This window comes from Amblyomma mixtum, chromosome 7, assembly GCF_055824585.1.
Source record: "Amblyomma mixtum isolate Tamu chromosome 7, ASM5582458v1, whole genome shotgun sequence".
Lineage (NCBI taxonomy): Eukaryota > Metazoa > Arthropoda > Arachnida > Ixodida > Ixodidae > Amblyomma > Amblyomma mixtum.
In genome coordinates this window covers 83,702,545-83,723,718 of record NC_143018.1, presented here as the reverse complement: position 1 = coordinate 83,723,718, position 21,174 = coordinate 83,702,545, and the positions used below count along the sequence as shown (strand labels likewise).

Below are 21,174 nucleotides of genomic sequence, written 5' to 3'. Positions count from 1 at the left end.
GCTTTCCAATGCTGATGCATTCAGTCGTTTACCACTGAGAGCCAGTAGGGCAGAGGAAGAGGAGCAGCGTCTTGGGGAAGTAGGGATGCTGGAAATGGCGCCGGAAGTAGCATGGAACTCTAGGAAGGTGGCAAGATTCACGTCAAGGGATAAGCTGTTGGCTAGAGTCTGCAATTGGGTGCAGCATGGGTGGCCAGAGGGTAAGCTGCCAGAAGAGTTTGCAGCGTTTGTGAGCCGCAAGCATGAACTGTCGGTGTACCAAGGTTGTTTGCTGTGGGGCAGTCGTGTGGTCATTCCAGAGCCAGCTCGACCGTATGTCATGGACATTCTTCACACAGCTCATCCAGGAATTGTCAAGATGAAGGGGCTTGCCAGAGGAGCCGTGTGGTGGCCAGGAATCGACAGAGATGTTGAGCAGAAGGTGAGAGACTGTGCACGTTGTCAGGAATCCAGGTCTGCGCCAGCAGCTGCAAAGATTCACCCTTGGGAATTCACCAAGCGTCCTTGGACAAGACTACACATCGATTTTGCTGGGCCCTTCCAAGGCAAAGTTTTCCTCATTGTGGTGGACTCTCACTCAAAGTGGTTGGAAGTGTGCCGGATGAATTCCATGTCGACAGCTACAGTTTGTGCGAAGCTTCGTTTCCTTTTTGCTACCCATGGCATTCCAGAAACTGTTGTTTCTGATAATGGCACTGCCTTTTGTTCGGAGGAGTTCAGAGACTTCATGTGCCGGAATCAAATCCGACATGTGACCGTTGCCCCATATCACCCTTCTTCGAATGGTCAAGCAGAACGCATGGTGCGCGAAACCAAGGGAGTACTCAAGCGAATGGTTGGAGGCGATATCGACACACGTCTGGCTAGGTTTTTAATGACCCAGCATATCCTGCCTCATGCTACAACAGGCAAGAGCCCGGCCGAATTGCTAATGGGCAGGAAACTTTCAACTGTGTTAGAGCGTCTGCATCCTGACCTGCAGTCCAGTGTGCAGCAGAAACAAGAGCAGGTGATGCAGCGCCGTAGCCAGGCAGTGCGACTGTTTGATGTGGGGGATCGAGTGTTTGTGCGCAACTATCTCTATGGGCCCAAGTGGTTGCCGGGCATTGTGGATGCTGTCACAGGACCAGTGTCGTACTTGGTCGTCACCAAGGACGGTCGTCGATGGAGACGTCATGTTGACCAACTCAGAAGTCGTTCTGCCAGCTACGCATTGGACAGTTTCGCTTCTGGGATGTGTGAAGAGGAGGAACCGCTGGTTGCTTCCCCGGCAGGGTGTTCCGGGCTTGGCATTCCTTCAAGCCTAGAGGACCCTGGAAGACGGGACCAAGGAGAAAGACTGGAGGAGGCTGCAGCGCCCAGTACCGAATCTGCTTCCTGTGGTGAGGACCGTGAAGCGAGTGCTTCCCTTCAAGTCCAGCGACCACAGCGCCAACGCAGCCGCCCTGCGTATCTGAAGGACTTCGTGACGTAGGGGGGAGGAGTGTTATAGCGGGACAATCTTTAGGGCCAAGCAACCCTGAGCTACCATGTGTCACGTGTTGGCGGCTTTCCCGCCAGTCTGTACCCTGCCACCAGCAATAAAGGACGTAACACTTTCCTTGTCTCAAGTAGCGACCACAGAATGGTAAGGTCTCGAATTACCTTAGGTTTGGTGAGGGAACGGAAGAAACTAGTGAAGCAGAAGCCCATTAACGAGTTAGCGGAAAGAGTGAAAGTAGAGGAATTCAGGATTTCACTGCAGGATAGATATTCGTCTTTAATTGAGGTAGACGATCTTAACGTTCAAACAATGAACAATAATCTCGCAGCTGTCATTACGTAGTGAGGTGTAGAAGTAGGTGGTAGCTAGAATGGTTTGACAGATTACCGGCAAGCTATTTCAGGAGGCGAAAGATCTGATTAAGAGACGCCAAAGCATGAGGGCATCTAACCCCACAGACAGAACTAACAGAGCTATCAAAGAATAAATAAGCGCAAGGTAGCCGACGTAAGGAAGTTTAATATGGAGAGAGTCGAGCATGCTCTAAAGAATGAAGGTAGCCTAAAAGCAGTGAAGAGAAAACTAGACATAGGTAAAAACCAGATGTATGTGTTAAGCGACAAAGAAGGCAATGTCATTAGCAATATGGAGAAGACAGTTTAAGCAGCCGAAGAGTGCTGCACAAATGTATACAGTAGCCAATGTAATCAGAACTGTTAATAAGAAAGAAAGACAGCTGCACACACCAATGAGACAACCCACCAGTAATGAAAGATGAAGATGAAGAAAAGAAAGCCTTAGGAGCAATGTTAAGAGGGAAAGCAGCTGGTGAGGATCAGGTGACAGCAGATCTGTTGAAGGATGGAGGGAAGACTGTGCTAGAAAAACTATCACCCTGTAGTATACACAATGCCTTGTGACCTCGAGCGTACCAGAAGCTTGGAAGAACGCTAAAATTATCTTGATTCTTAAGAAAAGAGACATCAGGGACTTGAAGAATTGTGGACCGATCAGCTTACTGTCCGTTGCCTACAAGGTATTTGCTAAGGTAATCGCTAATAGAGACAGGACAACCTTAAATTTCAATCAACCAAATGATCAGGCAGGCTTTCGTAAAGGATACTCGACAATAGACCATATCCACGCTATCAGTTGGATGATAGAAGAATGCGCAGAGTATAACCGACCCCTAAACGAGGGGGTACCCAAAAGAAACCGGACTAAATATTTTGGTCGGCAAAGCTTCTGTGGTACCGCGTTTTGCCCCTAGGAGCGCATAGAACGAACATTCCGGAGTCAGTAAGCCGAGTGCCGTCGTTGAAGGAGGCCAGACTAGTTTAGGTAGAGTTTTAGAGTGACGACTGTTTTGTGTGAATGTCATTTTTGCAATGGCTGATTTTCGTGAACAGCGTGCGGCGGTGAAATTCTGATTTTTGCTCGGAAAAAGTTGAATGGAAACTTCAAATATTAAGGAAGACGTACAAGGACGATGCTATGGGGACAACTCAAGTGTTCCTGAATCGAATCCTGAATCAAAGCAACAATCATGCGAATGGAAAACTTCAAATTCACCTCGCCTCAAGAAAGCTCGTCAGGTGAAACCAAACCTCAAACCAATGCTGATTTGTTTTTTCGACGTGGGAGGAGTCGTCCATTGAGAATTTGTTCCGCAGGGTCAGACAGTTAGCCAGGCTTCCTACTTGGATGTTTCGAAAAGATTGGGCAACAGTGTGCGGTGGAAGCGGCCAGATTTGTGGCGGTCGGGTGGCTGGTTTTTCCATCATGGCAATGCCCCTGCTCACACAGCGCTGTCTCTACGACAATTTTGGACCAAAAATGGCATGACCCCTATTCCTCAACCCTCATACTCTCCCGACCTTGCCCCGTGCTACTTTCATTGTTTCCTAGAATGAAAAAATAGGTGAATGGAAAGCGTTTCGCTGATGTTGCTGAGGTGAAGAAAAAAACGACGGAGGCATTGTCAAGCATCACAAAAGATGAATTTAAACAATGTTTTAAAAAATGGAATGAAAGATTCGACAAGCGTATCATTGCAAGTGGGGAATACTTTGAAGGAGATTGAAGGTCCGTGCTTAAAATGTGAACAAATAAGTTCAAACAAAAATAAGTCCTGTTTCTTTTGGGTACCCCCTCGTATATAGCCTTCATAGATTACGAGGAAGCATTTGACTCGGTGGAAACCTCAGCTGTCAAGCAGGCATTACGCAATCAGGGTGTAGAATAGTGTTATGGGCAAATGTCAGAAATATCTATAATGACGGCATAGCTATCATATTCCTTCGTAAAGTCAGCTATGAAATTCCAATAAAGGATTGTGTCAGGCAGGAAGACACGATCTCGCCAATGCTCTTCACCGCCTCTTTACAGGAGGTATTCTGAGGCCTGAATTGGGAACAGTTGGGGATAAGAACTAACGTAGAATACCTAAGTAATCAGAGATTCACTGACGACATTGCCTTGCTAAGTCACTTAGGAGATGAACTGCAAAACATGATCAATGAGTTAGACAGGCAGAGCAGAATGGTGGGTGTAAAATTAACATGCAGAAAACCAAAGTAATGTTCAATAGTCTAGCAAGGGAACAGCAGTTCACATTTGGTAGCGAGGTGCTGGAAGTATTAACGGAATACTTTTAGTTAGGGCAGATGGTGACCACTGATCAGGATCATGAGAAAAAATTAAGTAGAAAAATTAGAATGAGGTGAAGCACATATGGCAGGTTCTCTCAGATCATGAATTATCAGTTTACCAGTATCCTTCAAGAGAAAAGTACAAAACAGCTGTATCTTAGCGGTACTCACCTATGGGTCAGAAACGTGGAGGCTAACGAAGTGGGTTCATCTCAAGTTAAGAACAACGCAGTGAGCTATGGAAAGAAAAATGATAGGTGTTGTAAGATCGCGCCTCGTACACGACCTCGCTGGCTCTCCCCTTTGTACTTCCCGCGTGGCTCGCGCAGTGAGTGCAGCAACAAATGCGGAAGCAATTACCGGCATGGGGAGGACGCCACTTTGGAACGCAGCCGTGACGCCTCGGGCAGAGGGCGCGCGTGCGGCGTGGCCTTGCCGTCCCGAAAGGGGTGGTCTCCCTCCCACCGCGACTGATCAAAGGACTGATCCGCTGACTGATAGCGTTGTAGCCATGCGGGGAGGTAGACAAAGGTCTTCTGGTTGGACGCAGCACGAGAGGGTGGCCGCCTTGAGGCAGTTACGCACGTGCATGCACTTAAGATGAAAAGTGCGTTCTTGCGGGAAGGCGAGGGTGTTGCGTGGAGAGTGTTTTACGAATGTTTTCTTGATTTGTTTATTTATTTATTCGAGCCCTGGTTTCGAGGCTATGCCCAACCCACAGGGCCGTGGCTACTGCGAAATTAAGTAGCGATTGGTTGATCAAAGACTGGGGCGGGTCAAGAGAAATGACCGCCCCAGCGCCTTTGTTTATGTACGTAATAAAAACGGAAGGAAAAGCCAGGTATGGCAGTCCTAAACAGGCTCCGTGCTTCGCACGTACGGAAAACTTCTAGGCTCTAACCGAGACCGCCGGTCGATGAGTAAGATTTTCCGAAGTCGCATCTCTGTGTGAGATAAGTCCTAAACAGGCTCCGTGCTTCGCACGTACGGAAAACTTCTAGGCTCTAACCGAGACCGCCGGTCGATGAGTAAGATTTTCCGAAGTCGCATCTCTGTGTGAGATAAGTCCCAACCAGGTTCCGTGCTTAGCACGTAAGGAAAACTTCTAGGCTCTAACCGAGACCGCCGGTCGATGAGTAAGATTTTCCCTAAGTTGTATCTCTGTGTGAGATAGTATCTCTGTGTGAGATAAGTGCCTTCTAAGTTACAGTACTTGAACGTCTGTGTGACTTCACGTTTCTGCAACTGAGTTTGCCTTGTATATACTCTGTAAATATAATTTCCCTTTCGTACCTTCTGCTTCTGGACTCCTGTGCTTCAAAACACCACCGAACAACTCACGTTTGGAGGAGGCTGAACTCACCCGAAGAAAAGCAAACGAACCTGAAGAAAGAAAAAGAATTTACTGGCGCAGTCGACAGGATTCGGCAATCGTCGACCGTGAGCCGACACCACCGTCAAGCCAGCAGCGTCAGGCAACGACCGTCCGGGAACCCGGGAAGGAGCCGATCTTCAGGTCCAGCCAAGGGAACAAGGTAGTCCAGAGCGCCGACCCTGAGGCGTCCTTCATCCTGCATCTCGGGACGAGGCAGCGGCAACAGAGAGGCAACGGATCCTACTAGCGACACCAGCACGGGTGAGCGGGATTCCTTGCGTACCTCTGAGGTGGTTATGGCTCATGTGTAAACGGGCGTATGGTGTTGACACGGAGCATGATGGCGAGCTCAGATCGCAGACAGGAAAATGCGAGTGCATTAAAGGGGATGGCTACAGAGGGCTATGATCAGCCAGGCGAAACGTCAGAGGGCGATGATCAGTTAGGCGAAACGTCGCAGCAGGACGCAGCGACATCAGAGTCTATAGCAGAAGCGCTACAAAAGGTAGCTGCAACGGCGAGTTCCGATGCTATGGCAATCCGCCGCATGGAACTGGATTTCGAGCTTGCGAAGCATAAGCTCGAAGTCGAATCTCGAGAGCGCATCGAATTGCAGAAGCTTGGGATAGCGATGACAGGTGGCCGGCAGACCCCCTTGATATCGGAATCAGGGGAACAACGGCGAACGGGCTTCGACCCAGTCTCCCAATGCGCCAAAGTCCTAAAGGGACTCAAGTTGCCGGGCGACGCGGACGTACCGCTTTGGTTTGACGAGGTGGAAAGAGTTTTCACGACGTACGATGTGCCGGAAAACAGCCGCGTACACTTGATCATGCCGACGCTGACCGAGCGTGTGCGGTATTTGCTTCGCGGTCTTAAGGACGACGAGTGCAGCGACTACGAGTCAGTGAAGGCGGCCGTATTAAGCGAGCTAAAGCTGACCCCCGTTGAGTACTTGGATCGGTTCGAACGCGCCGCAAAGCGTAAGGAGGAAACTTGGGCCCAATTCGCCTCTCGCGTGAAGACATACTTTCACTATTACCTTCGTTCGAGGGAGGCAGACACTAAGGAAGATGTGGTGGCTCTCGTCGTAGCCGATCGCATGAAAGCTAGCCTAAGCACCGAGGGTCTGGAGTATGTGCGCCTCCGCGAGGGGGAAAAGTGGGCGAAACCGGATGAGTTATCGCAGATGCTTCAGACTTTCGAGCAAGCGAAAGGAAAGGGGCGCGCGGTGCGACCAACGACCGTACACGCGGGGAAAGAAAGGTCCCCATGCCCACCTTCAGGCAGTGACATCAAACGGCAGACACAGTGTTATGTTTGCCGCGTAGAGGGTCACGTCGCTAAACACTGCCCCCGCGCAGCGCAGAACGCGCAGAAAAACGATAAATGCGCCCGGGTTCAGAAAGTAGCCGTCGCCAGCGAGGACGCTGCCGAATCCGCTGAGTCGGCCTACCCACACAGGACGCTGGTTGCAGAAATTAAATCCCCGAGATCGCCAGAAGAAGTGCGCAAATCGAAGCTGCAGCAGGTAGATATCGAATGCGGCGGAGTACCGACAACGGCGATTATAGACACCGGTAGCGAAATAACGGTAGTCCGAGAAAGCTTAATGTCAGACGCGTCTCATGAGCCTTCCGGCAAGATAAAGCTTGTCTCAGCTTTCGGTGAAACAATAGAGGCGAAGCTAGTTACGCTTGCGGTCAGTATGAGGCGGCGCCCCACGCTTGTAGCTCGACCAGAGGCAGTACGTATAGTGTGTGCAATTACGGGCAAGCTCGCGGAGGGAGTGGACTGCTTGCTCTCGCGACAAGACTGGGAGCTGCTAGCACAGTGCGAACACAGCAACGGAGCGGTCCCCCGAAGCGACGCACACGTCACAGCTGGCCCTACAACAGCATCTTTCACCGTTGGCAGGGAGACTTTAGAGCCGGTCTCAACGACAGGCGCGGCTCACGCGAACGATTCGCAGGCAGGCGAGCCGGAGAATAAAGAGTTGCCCGTGACATCAGGCGAGCAACATGAAGAAGGTAGTGACGGTTGCCCCGCCGAAGTCCGGCGCTCTACGCGTGACGATGAAGACGAGGCCCCAGAGCAGCGCGAGAGTTTCTGTTCGGCCCAGCTGTCAGATGAAAGCTTTAAGAAAGCTCGGGCTGATGCAAAAATAGTAGAAAGTGAGCATGCTCATCCCGTCGTGCGCGTTGGTAAAAAGGACGGCTCAGTGCGTATGTGTATAGACTACCGTGCGCTGAACGCGGCTACAAGTACTTACGCCTTCCCGATTACACCACCGCAGGAGTTAATTATGAGGGTCGGCAGCGCGAAGTTCATTACTCTCGTAGATTTGAGACGCGGTTATTGGCAGGTACCAGTGGCCCTCGAGAGTCAGCATTTGACTGCCTTCGTAACCCACGAAGGGCAGTACGCTTGGCGCGTCATGCCATTTGGGTTAAAAAATGCCGCTGCCACATTCCAGCGAATGATGAATACGCTGCTGTCGAGACACCAGAGCTACGCGGCGGCATATCTCGATGATATCGCCATTTTCTCCGCTTCGTGGCAGCAGCACGTGAAGCATTTAAGCATCGTGCTCGGCTTACTACGCGAAGCCAAACTGAAGGTAAGCCCCGAGAAGTGCCAGATCGCACAAGCTCAGATCAAGTACTTGGGTCACGTCGTGGGTGGCGGTACACACGGACCGGACCCCGATAAGCTAGCCGCTGTTCGCGACCTTGCGCCGCCTACTAGGAAGAAGCAGCTGCGAAGCCTGCTTGGGCTATGCGGGTACTACCGCGAATACGTAGAGAGCTACGCTGAGGTCGCTGCACCGCTCACATCCTTGACGAAGCGAGGCGTGCCAAACGCGATTCCTTGGACTCGGGAAGCGCAGGAAGCTTTTACTCAGCTAAAAACGTCGCTTTGCGAAGCTGCAGCGCTAAATACCCCTAATATGCTCAAGCCATACTGGCTGTTCACGGATGCGTCCGCGATCGCGGCCGGAGCTTGCCTGGCCCAGATGGGAGACTCGGGGAGAGAGGAGCCGGTCGCCTTCGCCAGCCACCGGTTCACTACAACCCAAACCCGCTGGTCAACAATCGAGCGCGAGGCATTTGCCATCATTTGGGCGCTCAAGAAATTGGACCATTGGTTGTTCGGAGCACAGGTTAGCGTGGTCTCCGACCACAATCCCTTATCCTATCTAACGACGAGCACGCCTCATGGGGCAAAACTGGCAAGGTGGGCGCTGGCCTTGCAGCGCTACAATGTCGTTGTGACACACAGGAAAGGCACCTGTAACGGCAACGCCGACGCGTTGTCTCGCGTCCCTAGCATGAGCTGGGGTAAGGAGCAATGAGCCATGGCCCCTCGGGCTACGTGAATGTTCCCGTTCACCCGCTGCAATTTGTGATGTGATCGGTGATCTGTGGCCAGAACTCTGTGCAAGGATGCTTGCATGCCCCTGACTCTCGTACTGTGACGGATATCGTGTATGCTCTGTGTATAATCCATGAGTGTTTTTGTGCGGTATCGGCGAGTTGTATCTTTGTGACCCGAGAGCCGTTTTTCAGCATGCCAATTTCTTTCTATGCATATTGTGTTTGTAGACAGCCGCGATGTTTTGTTGATCTTGTCTAAACGAGCGGACTCCCAAGCTCGTTTATCCTCTCAGGGGGGACGTGTAAGATCGCGCCTCGTACACGACCTCGCTGGCTCTCCCCTTTGTACTTCCCGCGTGGCTCGCGCAGTGAGTGCAGCAACAAATGCGGAAGCAATTACCGGCATGGGGAGGACGCCACTTTGGAACGCAGCCGTGACGCCTCGGGCAGAGGGCGCGCGTGCGGCGTGGCCTTGCCGTCCCGAAAGGGGTGGTCTCCCTCCCACCGCGACTGATCAAAGGGCTGATCCGCTGACTGATAGCGTTGTAGCCATGCGGGGAGGTAGACAAAGGTCTTCCGGTTGGACGCAGCACGAGAGGGTGGCCGCCTTGAGGCAGTTACGCACGTGCATGCACTTGAGATGAAAAGTGCGTTCTTGCGGGAAGGCGAGGGTGTTGCGTGGAGAGCGTTTTACGAATGTTTTCTTGATTTGTTTATTTATTTATTCGAGCCCTGGTTTCGAGGCTATGCCCAACCCACAGGGCCGTGGCTACTGCGAAATTAAGTAGCGATTGGTTGATCAAAGACTGGGGCGGGTCAAGAGAAATGACCGCCCCAGCGCCTTTGTTTATGTACGTAATAAAAACGGAAGGAAAAGCCAGGTATCGCAGTCCTAAACAGGCTCCGTGCTTCGCACGTACGGAAAACTTCTAGGCTCTAACCGAGACCACCGGTCGATGAGTAAGATTTTGCGAAGTCGCATCTCTGTGTGAGATAAGTCCCAACCAGGCTCCGTGCTTAGCACGTAAGAAAAACTTCTAGGCTCTAACCGAGACCGCCGGTCGATGAGTAAGATTTTCCCTAAGTTGTATCTCTGTGTGAGATAGTATCTCTGTGTGAGATAAGTGCCTTCTAAGTTACAGTACTTGAACGTCTGTGTGACTTCACGTTTCTGCAACTGAGTTTGCCTTGTATATACTCTCTAAATATAATTTCCCTTTCGTACCTTCTGCTTCTGGACTCCTGTGCTTCAAAACACCACCGAACAACTCACGTTTGGAGGAGGCTGAACTCCCCCGAAGAAAAGCAAACGAACCTGAAAAAAAAAAAAATTTACTGGTGTCATGTTAAGAAATCGGAAGTGGGCGGAATGGGTGAGGGAACAAACACGAGTTAATGACATCCTGGTCGAAATCAAGAGAGAGAAATGGGCTTGGGCAGGGCATGTAATGTGAAGGCAAGATAACTATTGGTCCTTAAGAGTATCAGAGCGGATTCCAAACGAAGGCAAGCGTAGCAGCGGGCGGATGAGATTAAGAAGTTTGTGCTTATATGGTGGCCGCAGCTTGCAAAGGACAGGGCGTAATTGGAGAGACATGAGAGAGGCCTTTGCACTGCTGTGGGCGTAGTCAGGCTGATGATGATCATCATCGTCACTGTGAATCTCAAGATGCTAGCAAAGTTTGCCATCTCTTTTGTGCGCCTTGTGTGTAATTATGAATGAAATATGTGTTTTTCAAGCTTAGGCAATTTTCAAATGAATGTAGCCTTTGGACACACAGGTATCTGAGCCTTTCAGCAAGTTCTGATATGATCTGTTATTTTATTATGCTTGATGTTTGTCGCTAGTGTCTGAAAGCTTTAGCAAATACTTTCATCACTTTCTTTTCATCACTTCTTCCTGTGGCATTATGCAGTCGCAGCTGCATTCTGTTCTATATTTGTGCTGGGAAGTGTAAAAAATATGCAAAGGGATGAAATGAAGTCATGGAAAGAGGTGAAGTACTTCCTTTTTTTCTGTTTTTCAGGTTGAAGGCTGATCTTCTCATATTTGTTGCAGAGTGGAAGTATCGACTCCGGCAATTTGTGAATAATTTGCTGCCAAGCCATTGTTACTCACCTATATCATCTTCGTTGTTGAATAGTTTAACATAAAATGCCATTTTAAATTTTGCTGGGCTTCTTCTGGTTGCCTGCTTTCCTTGATGCTTTGCAGTATAGCGGAAGAATGCTTCAATGTCTGTTATTGCGTTCACAGCTTTGACTGATTAAAATAAAGCTATAGTTTTTTTAAATCTTCACTTTATGGCCATAATGGGAGTTATTCCCATTTAGTTGCACCATTTCATCGCTTATTAGCTTCTCAGTGACATTCAATTTGCAGCTTCATTGTGCAAGCTTCCACCAAACGCCCGCTGCTTCAGCTCTTTCTGATGACCAGCTCATTTGGTCTTGTGGTCTCTCAGTTGCATGCTGTAATGTTGTGCATCTATAATTATTTTTAATTTTGATGACAGTTTGAAGTAGCTGTTTTACTGCTGTATTTGTAGATGATGTCACAGGTTGCTCTTCAGAGCACAATTCTTGTACTTTCTTATGTGCAATGTATTGCATTGCTGGAGAGGAGCCACTTAATTGCACTCACGCTGTGTGTGATCACCTTCGAATGGCTCTTTTTAATAAACCAGCTTAAAACAAAGGTGTTTGCAAACAGCTGGAGCACTTTCCAGATAGCACTTTCACAGTAATTGTCGTGGTGTTCAAAACAAGTTTACGTGAGCAGTTGATTATGAAGACATTTTCTTTGGATGTAACCAGTGGTTAGTGCTCAAAGCAATGAGAAAAGAAGTTGTGACTTCTTATTTCACCTGGGTGAAAATAACAGCAGGATGATGTAAACATGCTTGATAACCTGTGTCACAGATGACATTAGATTTGGGAAGCCAACCATTTCTCGTTCCAAGTTTTTGAATTCTTTTGTGACTCCTCATGGTATACACAGCTGAGTAAAATGGAAGGCTATTTTACAGATGCAAGCATTTGCAGTCTTAATCATGTTTAAAAGTAGGCACTATGAAAGCTACCTCTCTGTGTAAAGCATATATTTATACTAAGCTGCTGTAGAAAGGTTAATTGCTATGCATTCTTTTTCAACGCATTTTCTGTCTTCTTGTGCCATGCTTATTGTTTGTCACTTATTGTGCTTCTGTTCAGAGTATCTGTCTTGAATAACAAGCTTGAATAAGAAACAAAGCAAATCTAAATTTTTCAGCGAGCATTCTTGCTATTCCTCCCTTTTTTTTGTAGCTGTATTCTCGAATTGTACAAAGCAGCCCACACGTGTCACATTCTTTTATGTGTGTTATAAAAGCCTTAAAAAAAACTGTTTCGAGAAAAGATGTCGGGGGCTCTGCCTAGAGATTACGTATTTTCTCTTATTATTTTGTTTATTTTTCAGGTGGAAAGCCTCTCTTCTGACATTCCTGGCGATGTGCAAGTCAGTTCTGCAACAGTTTCCAAGACATTGTTGCTTGCTTTCTGACCATGCTGCAATGTACCGTGTTAAAGACTGTGTAATGTGTGAGCATGTGCTGTCGCAGCTGCGAGTTTGCAGACAGTTGCCACAAACTTGTGCATGCTTTCTGTTCAACGAGTATAGCACCCATATTTTTACTGTTTTTATTCACAGAATTTCGTCTGCAGGTATATCCTGGTTTTTCTGTCCTTTTAACATTCAAACTGCGCCTTAAGGAATCCCTGGCTGAGCTTCCCTGCAGTGCACCTTCGCACACTGTCATGAAGATTTTTGTATATGCTGAAGATAGATTGTGCAAAAAGATCACAAGTGAATTCAGGTTAACAGATTATATCGGGGGACTAAGAATTGTGGAATGCATGGGAGCAGGTTTGACTGTGGACCTGCACTCCACTATTCATATACTGCTACTATACTGATTTCTTTTTGGTCAGCGAAGGGCGCGAGTTGTGAGGTTGACTTATACGTGGCAATATACCATATGCATTGCTGGTTATTGACCTTTGTTTACATTTTTTTTTCTTACATGTTCGTGAAATGTGTGTTTAATTTGCGCACCGCCTTTTTGAAGCCTTAGGGGGAAAAAATTCACAGATTACTCGAGTAAATTCGGCACTATGCTTGGTTCCTCTCTTGTAATAAAGTTAATAGGTTCGGTTTGGTTTATGGGGTTTAAACATCCCAAAGCAACTCAGGCTATAAGAGATACCGTAGTGAAGGACTCTGGAAATTTTGACCACGTGGGTTTATTTAACATGCCCTGACACCGCATAGTGCACGCGCCTCTAGAATTTCGCGTCCATTGAAGTTGAACTGCCACAACCGAAGTCGAACCCATGTCTTTCGGGTAGCAGCCAAGCGCCGTAACCACTGAGCCACTGCGGCGGCTAATAAAGTCAATAGTTGGTATTGTGGTGTATGATCTCTCTCTCTCTACGCCCTTGTCAGTTTTTGTTTTGGTTGTTGCACTTTAGTGTTTTCCGTATTAGTGCATTCCATGACTGTATTATTTTAGCCATTCATTGGGAAGATGAAACTGTGCCCTTAACCCCCTGCACTTATACCAAATTATTGTTTATGAGACCTTATGTAACAATACTGATATAGAAGTACCCTTGTCATGTACGTTTTGAGAGCCACTTTTCAGTTGCTATTTCTACTCAAACTATTTCATAGCTGCAGGGTCTCACATATCTGCTTTGTTATAGTTATGCATCACACCTTCTGTTTTTTTGTTTTAAGTTCTATGTTGACATGGTTGGGAAGCCTGCATCACTGTGTACATGAACGACAGCAGCAGGTGCAAGTTCAAGCGTATTTTGCATATTCTTGTCTGATCTTGTGTGCTCTAGGGGAAGTGGTGCTAGTGAGTAATTAATGAACTAGCATAACGAGAGTAAGTAATTAGCGAGTTATGAATGCATGCTTCTCTTTTTGAAACAAGTCATGCTATACACTGATGAAGTCATGCAGTGACATGGAATGATTGTAGTTTTTTGCTCAGCTCAGCTACAAAAGCAACAGTGTTTTTTGAGTGATGTGCTTTTGCATAGCTGTCACTGTGATGAGAAATACATGCCTAGCTTAAAAGAACAGTTTTTATTTTTTAGATCTGCATGGTCTTAAGCAAGGCTTGGTTCTTTGATTTTGACAAAATCTGAGCAGCTTTAGTTAAAACATCCTCGTCATTCATTAGCTCACCTGGATACATTGGCCAGCTGTTTTCAGTGCACTGAGGCAATCACTTTTTATCTAAGAAAGCATATGCTCATTTTCATTGTGCAGGTTCGGACACGGCTAAAAGTAGCTGCAGCTCGTCTTCGCAGCAAACATCGCCCAAAGGCAAAAAGAGGTTCCTGTGCACCGAGTGCAGCTATGCCACAGTGGATCCTTCCAACTTCAAGAGACACCAGAGAATTCACACCGGCGAGTGCCCTTACCAGTGCAGCCAATGCAATAAGGCGTTCACAAGCACAGCGAGCCTTGCTGATCACATGCGCATCCACACGGGCGAGAAGCCACACCAGTGCAATCATTGCGGCAAGAACTTCACAAAGAGGGCCAACCTGACGCAACACGTTCGCATCCACATAGGTGAGAAGCCACATCGCTGTGATCTCTGCAGCAGGAGCTTCGCAAAGAAGGACACCCTGATGGAACACCTCCGCCTCCACACTGGCGAGAAGCTGTACCAGTGCTATCTGTGTCCCGAGGCCTTTGCACAGAGGTCAGGCCTACATAGTCATATGCAATCCCATAAACGGGGAAAAGTGTAGTAACTTTTTTACACAAGCAGATTTTCACAAAAGCTACGTCTCAAGTCCTCTGAATGCTCTTCATATTCATCTAAAGGCAGTTGATGTTAAAATGTGGAGCACGGTGTTCTGCTAGCATTTATTGGTGCAGTTGGTGTCAGCCATTGCACATTGCAAGCATCAGCCTATTTCATTGCGGTTTTATTAAAAAGGTCCAGGAGGATATTTTAACATATATCATGTTGGCAATATCTGATACATGGTGTAATATTTGTAGGGAAGTATGAGCTGTGACAAAAGTTAAGGTGAATGACTGGAGTGGAATCATCGTGGAAAGAGGCAGCGCAAAGTAACAAGGACAAAAGAGCGACACGAGAACACAGGACAAGCACTGAACTGAAGAGAAACTTGCTTTTGCACACACAAAATGGGAGTAGCAGCATTAGATGTGTTTTGTGTTGGTTTCAGGTATCTTTAGCAGCATGTTTTTTGCCTCTTATTTCTTATAAGAGCAGCAGTGGTTTAAAAATCAGTTCTGAAAAATTGGGCAGAATGTGCACAGTTTTTGCCTTGAATGCTTATGTCTGGTTCAAGATGTTTTCCTTTTTAAAATGCAATGGGAGAAAAGTTCCTCTCTGTTTTCTATTGCATACAGCAATTTTTCCAGCAAATGTGGCTCTGGCACTTTCTTTCTTGTTGTTGTCTTGTGTATTAGAATGGGTAATCCCTGTCTTGAAATGATGCATTGTATTTATTGTAGTCATTATGGTGGAAATACAGAGTGGTCACAACCTTCTCATTTTTAATTGTCTACGGCACTCTACGCATTGCATCTCATGTCAGCATGCTTCTATATTCCATATTGTGTTCATGTCCGTTGCTGTACTTTACTGGTGTAAATGAAGTTACAGCAGTGGCTGAAAGATTTTTCTTTATGCTGCTTTGAAGAGTTTTGACCCTGCCTTTTCATCTTGTAATATCTTTTCCTTAGCGATATTTCTTTGCCAGTTTTGTCTTTTTTTGCTTAAGTGAGAGTTTGCTTCAGGCAAAATCGTATACACTTACAGCACGCAAGTGGTTGTGCGTATATTTTTTGCAAAAGTTTCAGAAAAAATCCTTTAGTTGCAGTACTTAGCAGTGGCCTCTTGGTTGTTTTGTTTTCCACAATGCACGCAGTGATTTTGTGTTATCATAGAGGCTGTGTTATCACAAAGGTCCAAATACTTCTTGCCAGGCTATGTGACAAACACACTGAAGTTTTGCAAGACTTGTGAGCAAAATGAGACGGAACCATATTAAAGGCATGGCACTCCTGACTGACCTCACTTTTCAGACTCGTCCTCACTAAATACTTTGGCTTTGTCTTCCGCTGCATGAATGACGTCTTCGTGCTTCTAAGATATGCGAAAGAGAATCATTTTGCTGGCAAGCAGAAGCCACTCAGTGCACTGTACTTCCTGCCTTAAGTGACCGGTTTCCATGCTTTTTCACGAAAATCTGCCAAAAGTTTACAACAGACAGAGCAGACCACACAACACACACACAGACTTGAGTGGATTTATATCTCGTGTGATCTTCTGTGGCTGCTGTTTATTTTTGGCGCCTTTTCATGAAAAATTATCGGAACAACTCACTCAACACTAGGTGTTAAATTGGTACAGACACACAAAATTTTGAATGCAAGCAAGCATTATGATTTGTTTAATGGCTGTAGAGAGATGCCTTTTATAGAAAGTTGCAGTCACAAGCATCAAGTGGAAGATAATTTGATATGATTTTGAATGTTGTCTGAGGAGCAGCTCGGCATTTATCAGCCACATCAAGTGATGTCAAGGTGCTCTGGACCCAGTTATTGTGATGTCATCATATCCAGTTTTCGTTCACAAAAACAACCAGTGCTTGCCGGCAATGCTGACGCCATCAGGAGTGTTGCAGTTGGCCGGTGGACCATCACGTCAACATGCACTTTAGCGCTGGTTTTGACCAACACCGAGACTTCTGATGCAAAATTGTTTGGAATATTAACATTGCGCAGTGGTATTTTGAGCTCATTTTCATAATCACTTTGTTTGTAGGCCTCTTTCAAGGCATGAAAAATGGACACCCAGAAACTTACTTTGTATGTGTACCTCTTGAAGTTGTTTTCATGACTCAGTTGCACAATGCAATTGTTTAGTGCACTGCAGTGTTATGAGTGTGGCGATATTGCACTAGAGGCACTGAGGTCATGTTGGGACACAGCAACAAACAAGGAGCCACAAACATTTGTGCACAAATAGGAACTGTAATCACTAAAGGGTGGAGAATTAATGCGGACAACTTCCTTGACTTTTCTGTCTCTGTACTTTTCTTTTTTCTCCCATCAGTAAGTGTGAATTGAGGTGAGTAATGTGCTTCTTTAGGAATTTAGTTTCCTTGTCTGTAGGTCTTTTGAGTGGCAATTGTCACCTTTAGCACCATTTGTACCAAATTTTACGTTGCATGCCTGAAGTATTTCTCCTTTCTTGGTTTCAGTGTATTAGGCATTTGCATGTCTTACAATGGTCAATCAGTTTTTGCTTGCTCTTGCAGCAGGCTGTGTGCATTTTTATTCTTTCAGTTTGACGTTTATACACCTTTCTTCCTGGGCTGTGTACAACTCGCTTCCATCCAACCACTGTTTCTGTTACAAGTTGATGTTTCTGAACTGATTATAATGGCACATTTGAGTAGTAGTAATCAACTTTGCCCGGTACACAAATTAAGTTTGGTGGTCTGTCATATCAAGGCTTGTTTGTCCTCTATTGAAGGAAATCCCAGCTAAGTATGCCATGATCTTGCACGATCTTAATGGCAATAAAAAAATTAGCAGTGTTGAGCTTACTGGCTTAGCACATTAATCAGCGAAAGCTGGTTGGAATTAGAGGTGTTTCCAGCAGGTAAGGTGGTTTGACGCATGCATGCAACAAGAATGGTAGAGCTGGCACAAGCATGTTTACAGATGCAACGAGCCAACCTGAGAGACATATAGCTGCTTGACTTTGCTTTTCTTTCATGCACATTTAGCTATATATACTTGGCTGCGCCCGTCTTTTCAAGCATGTTTAACTACTTGGCTTTGGCTTGTTTGTTTTAAACACATTTAATTACTTGGCCTCCTCCCTATTTAAAACTGTTTCACCGACACCTGGAAGTTTAACATGGAGAAAATCGAGCATGCTCTAAAGAGCAGAGGTAGCCTAAAAGTAGTGAAGAGAAAACTAGGCATAGGTAAAAACCAGATGTATGCGATAAGAGACAAAGAGGGCAATGTCATTAGCAATATGGATAAGATAGTTAAAGTAGCCAAAGAGTTTTACACAAATCTATACAGTAGCGATTGCAATCAGAATGTTACTGAGAGAGCCAGTACTGCACTGCAATGCGACATCCCGCCAGTAACGAAGGAGGAAGTAAAGAAAGCCTTAGGAGCAATGCAGAAGGGGAGAGCAGCTGGTGACGATCAGATAACAGCTGATTTGTTGAAAAATGGAGTAGAGATTGTGGTCGAAAAGCTAGCCACCCTGTATACGCAATGCCTTGTGACCTCGAGCATACCTAGAGCTTAGGAAAACACTAACATTATCTTAATTCATAAGAAAGAAGATTCAAGGACTTGAAGAATTACAGACCGATCAGCTAATTGTCTGCCACCTGCAAGGTATTTTTTTTTTAGGTAATAGCTAATAGGGTGAGGACAACCTTAGACTTCATTCAGCCGCCGCGGTGGCTCAGCGGCTATGGTGCTCGGCTGCTGACCCAAAAGACGCGGGTTCGATCCCGGCCGCGGCGGCTAGAATTTCTTTGGAGGAGAAATTCTAGAGGCCCGTGTACTGTGCGATGTCAGTGCACGTTAAAGAACCCCAGGTGGTCGAAAATTCCGGAGCCCTTCACTACGGCGTCTCTCATAGCCTTAGTCGCTTTGGGACGTTAAACCCCATAAACCAAACCAAACCAAACCAGACTTCATTCAACCAAATGATCAGGCAGGCTTTTGTAAAGGATACTCGACAATAGACCATATTCACACAATCAGGTGATAGAGAAATGCGCAGAATATAGCCAGCCCCTATATATAGCATTCATTGATTACGAGAAAGCATTCGACTCAGTAGAAACTTCAGCAGTCATGCAAGCATTGCGGAATCAGGGTGTAGAAGAGTGTTATATAAAAATATTGGAAGATATTTATAACGATTGCACAGCTACCATATTTTTTATTAAACTCGGCAATAAAATTCCAATAAGGAAAGGTGTCAGGCAGGGAGACAAGATCTCGCTTATGCTATTCACTGCCTGTTTACAGGACGTATACCGGGGCCTGAAATGGGAACAGTTAGGGATAAGAGTTAATGGAGAATACCGAAGTAATTTGCGATTCGCTGATGACTTTGCTTTGCTAAGTCACACAGGACATGAACTGCAATGCATGATCAATGAATTAGACAGGCAGAGCAGAACAGTGGGGCTAAAAATAAACATGCAGAAAACCAAAGTAATATTTAACAGCCTAGCAAGGGAACAGCAGTTTGCAATTGGTAACCATGCAGGTGCTGGAAGTATTAACGGAATACTTTTACTTAAAGCAGATGGTGACCACTGATCCGGATCATGAGAGGGAAATAACTAGAAGAATAAGTATTGGGTGGAGTGCATATCGCAGGTCCTCTCAGACCATGAATGGCTGTTTACCAATATCCGTCAAGAGAAAAGTATACAACAGCTGTATCTTACCGGTAGTTACCTATGAGGCAGAAACGTGGAGGCTAACAAAGAGGGTTCAGCTTAAGTTAAGGACAACGCAGCGAGCTATGGAAAGAAAAATGATAGGTGTAACGTTAAGAGATCGGAAGCGGGCAGAGTGAGTGAGAGAACAAACACGCGTTAATGATATCCTAGTTGAAATCAGGATACAGAGTACATTACATAGGGGAACGGAAATTCACAGCAATATACAAGATAAAAAAAAGGTAAGAGGGCCAAGTACTGATCCCTGAGGAACCCCAGAACCAAGTGGTGCAGTAGAAGAATCAGCATCATTAATGCTGAAAAATTTAACACGAGAAGGAAATCCACCCTATCAAAAATTTTTTTAGACAGTCTATAAACTGTCTATAGACTTTTGTCCATAAAGTCTATAGACTCTCTATAGACAAATTCTATGAAGTAGTCTATATGCAATACAAATGCTATAGACTATATAGACAATCTATAGATTTATGGCCATACAATTTTAGCACACTTGTCTATAGACTACAAATAGACAAAGGTATCTATAGGACGGCAATAGAGTCTATAAGAAGCCTATAGACTGTCTATAGACATTTTAATCTGGTTAAGAACTGCAGGGTCAATGTTCAGCACACTTAGTTTATGAAATAGCAGTGAGTTAGAAACTTTATCGAATGCTTTCGAAAAGTCAAGAAGTATGCAGTCATGAAAAAACGGAGTCCAAATGGAAGTGCGAGTCGTAAGTGAAAGAAAGTAGTTGAATGTCACATGAGAAGAACTTTCGGAAGCCATGCTCTGCTATAGAGAAGAAATTGTCATCATCTGGAAAATTAGTAAGGTAGGTAACTATATGTACCCTTATTTTGCTTGTTATTGCTCTTATATATCAGTGGTCAAATGGATTGTGTTTATCTCTGACTTATGTACTGTTATGACCACAGCAGTCTTCCAGTCTTCAGCGGTACACCATGATTATACGATTGTGAGAATATGCATTTCATGATGACAGAACTATGCTCTTTAGCATTCCATATAAATCTGCCATTTATGCAATCAATTCCACTAGAAGACGTTAGATTCAAATCGATAATAGGTATGATGCCTTGCAAGTCGAACATGACGGGATCTATCACAAAATGATCCCACAGTTGGAGACAGCAACATTGGATAACACTGGATGAAGAAGGAAGACTTAATGAAAGTATCAAATGAAAGTATCATTTAGTACAGCAGCACATAGGTGGTCGGGAGCAGGTTCGCCGGTGGGTGCAATGACGACACTTTACTGGTGGTTACAGGTTTTTTTATGTTCTAGAAGGGTTTCGTATTAGTCTTCAAAATGTTCAGGAAGATTACTTGAAGGGATGCTGGCTATACTTCAGGCGGATTCTTTATGTCACACAGATGCTGACTCGAAAAGAATTACAGGAATCTATGCATAGGAACAGGAGTTATTCAATGAAGAAATTTTAAAATACAAGCAAACAAAATGCTGCCCTCAACTCGATTTTGGCGGGGCTTCCTATTCCCCTTTTACTCTCCCACTGACGGCACTGGGAGAGGACCAATCAAAACAGCCTATCTGAGCATGTCCGAAAGTTTGCACATCATTGTTGCCTGTTCGCTGCAACTCATTCTTTCCAAGGCTGGCAGCGTCGTTTCCATAGTGACAACAACCATGTGGACGCCCAGCTGGCCCAGCGATGCTTCATCGTCACATCGATGGCACAGAACGGAACATTGATCAAT

General features: G+C 45.9%; 1 protein-coding gene across 1 annotated transcript in view; it reads left to right on the top strand.

Annotated features, from left to right (window-relative positions):
• The first annotated feature begins 4,795 nt into the window (after nucleotides 1-4,795).
• Nucleotides 4,796-21,174, top strand: part of LOC149336654 (uncharacterized) — a 31,115-nt gene continuing 14,736 nt past the window's right edge. The window contains exons 1-2 of the mRNA XM_089554194.1: nucleotides 4,796-7,683; nucleotides 14,207-14,648. Of these exons, the coding sequence (XP_089410320.1) occupies nucleotides 5,829-7,683; nucleotides 14,207-14,648 (2,297 nt within the window). The 5' untranslated portion in view covers nucleotides 4,796-5,828. The remainder of the gene's footprint in view (nucleotides 7,684-14,206; nucleotides 14,649-21,174) is intronic.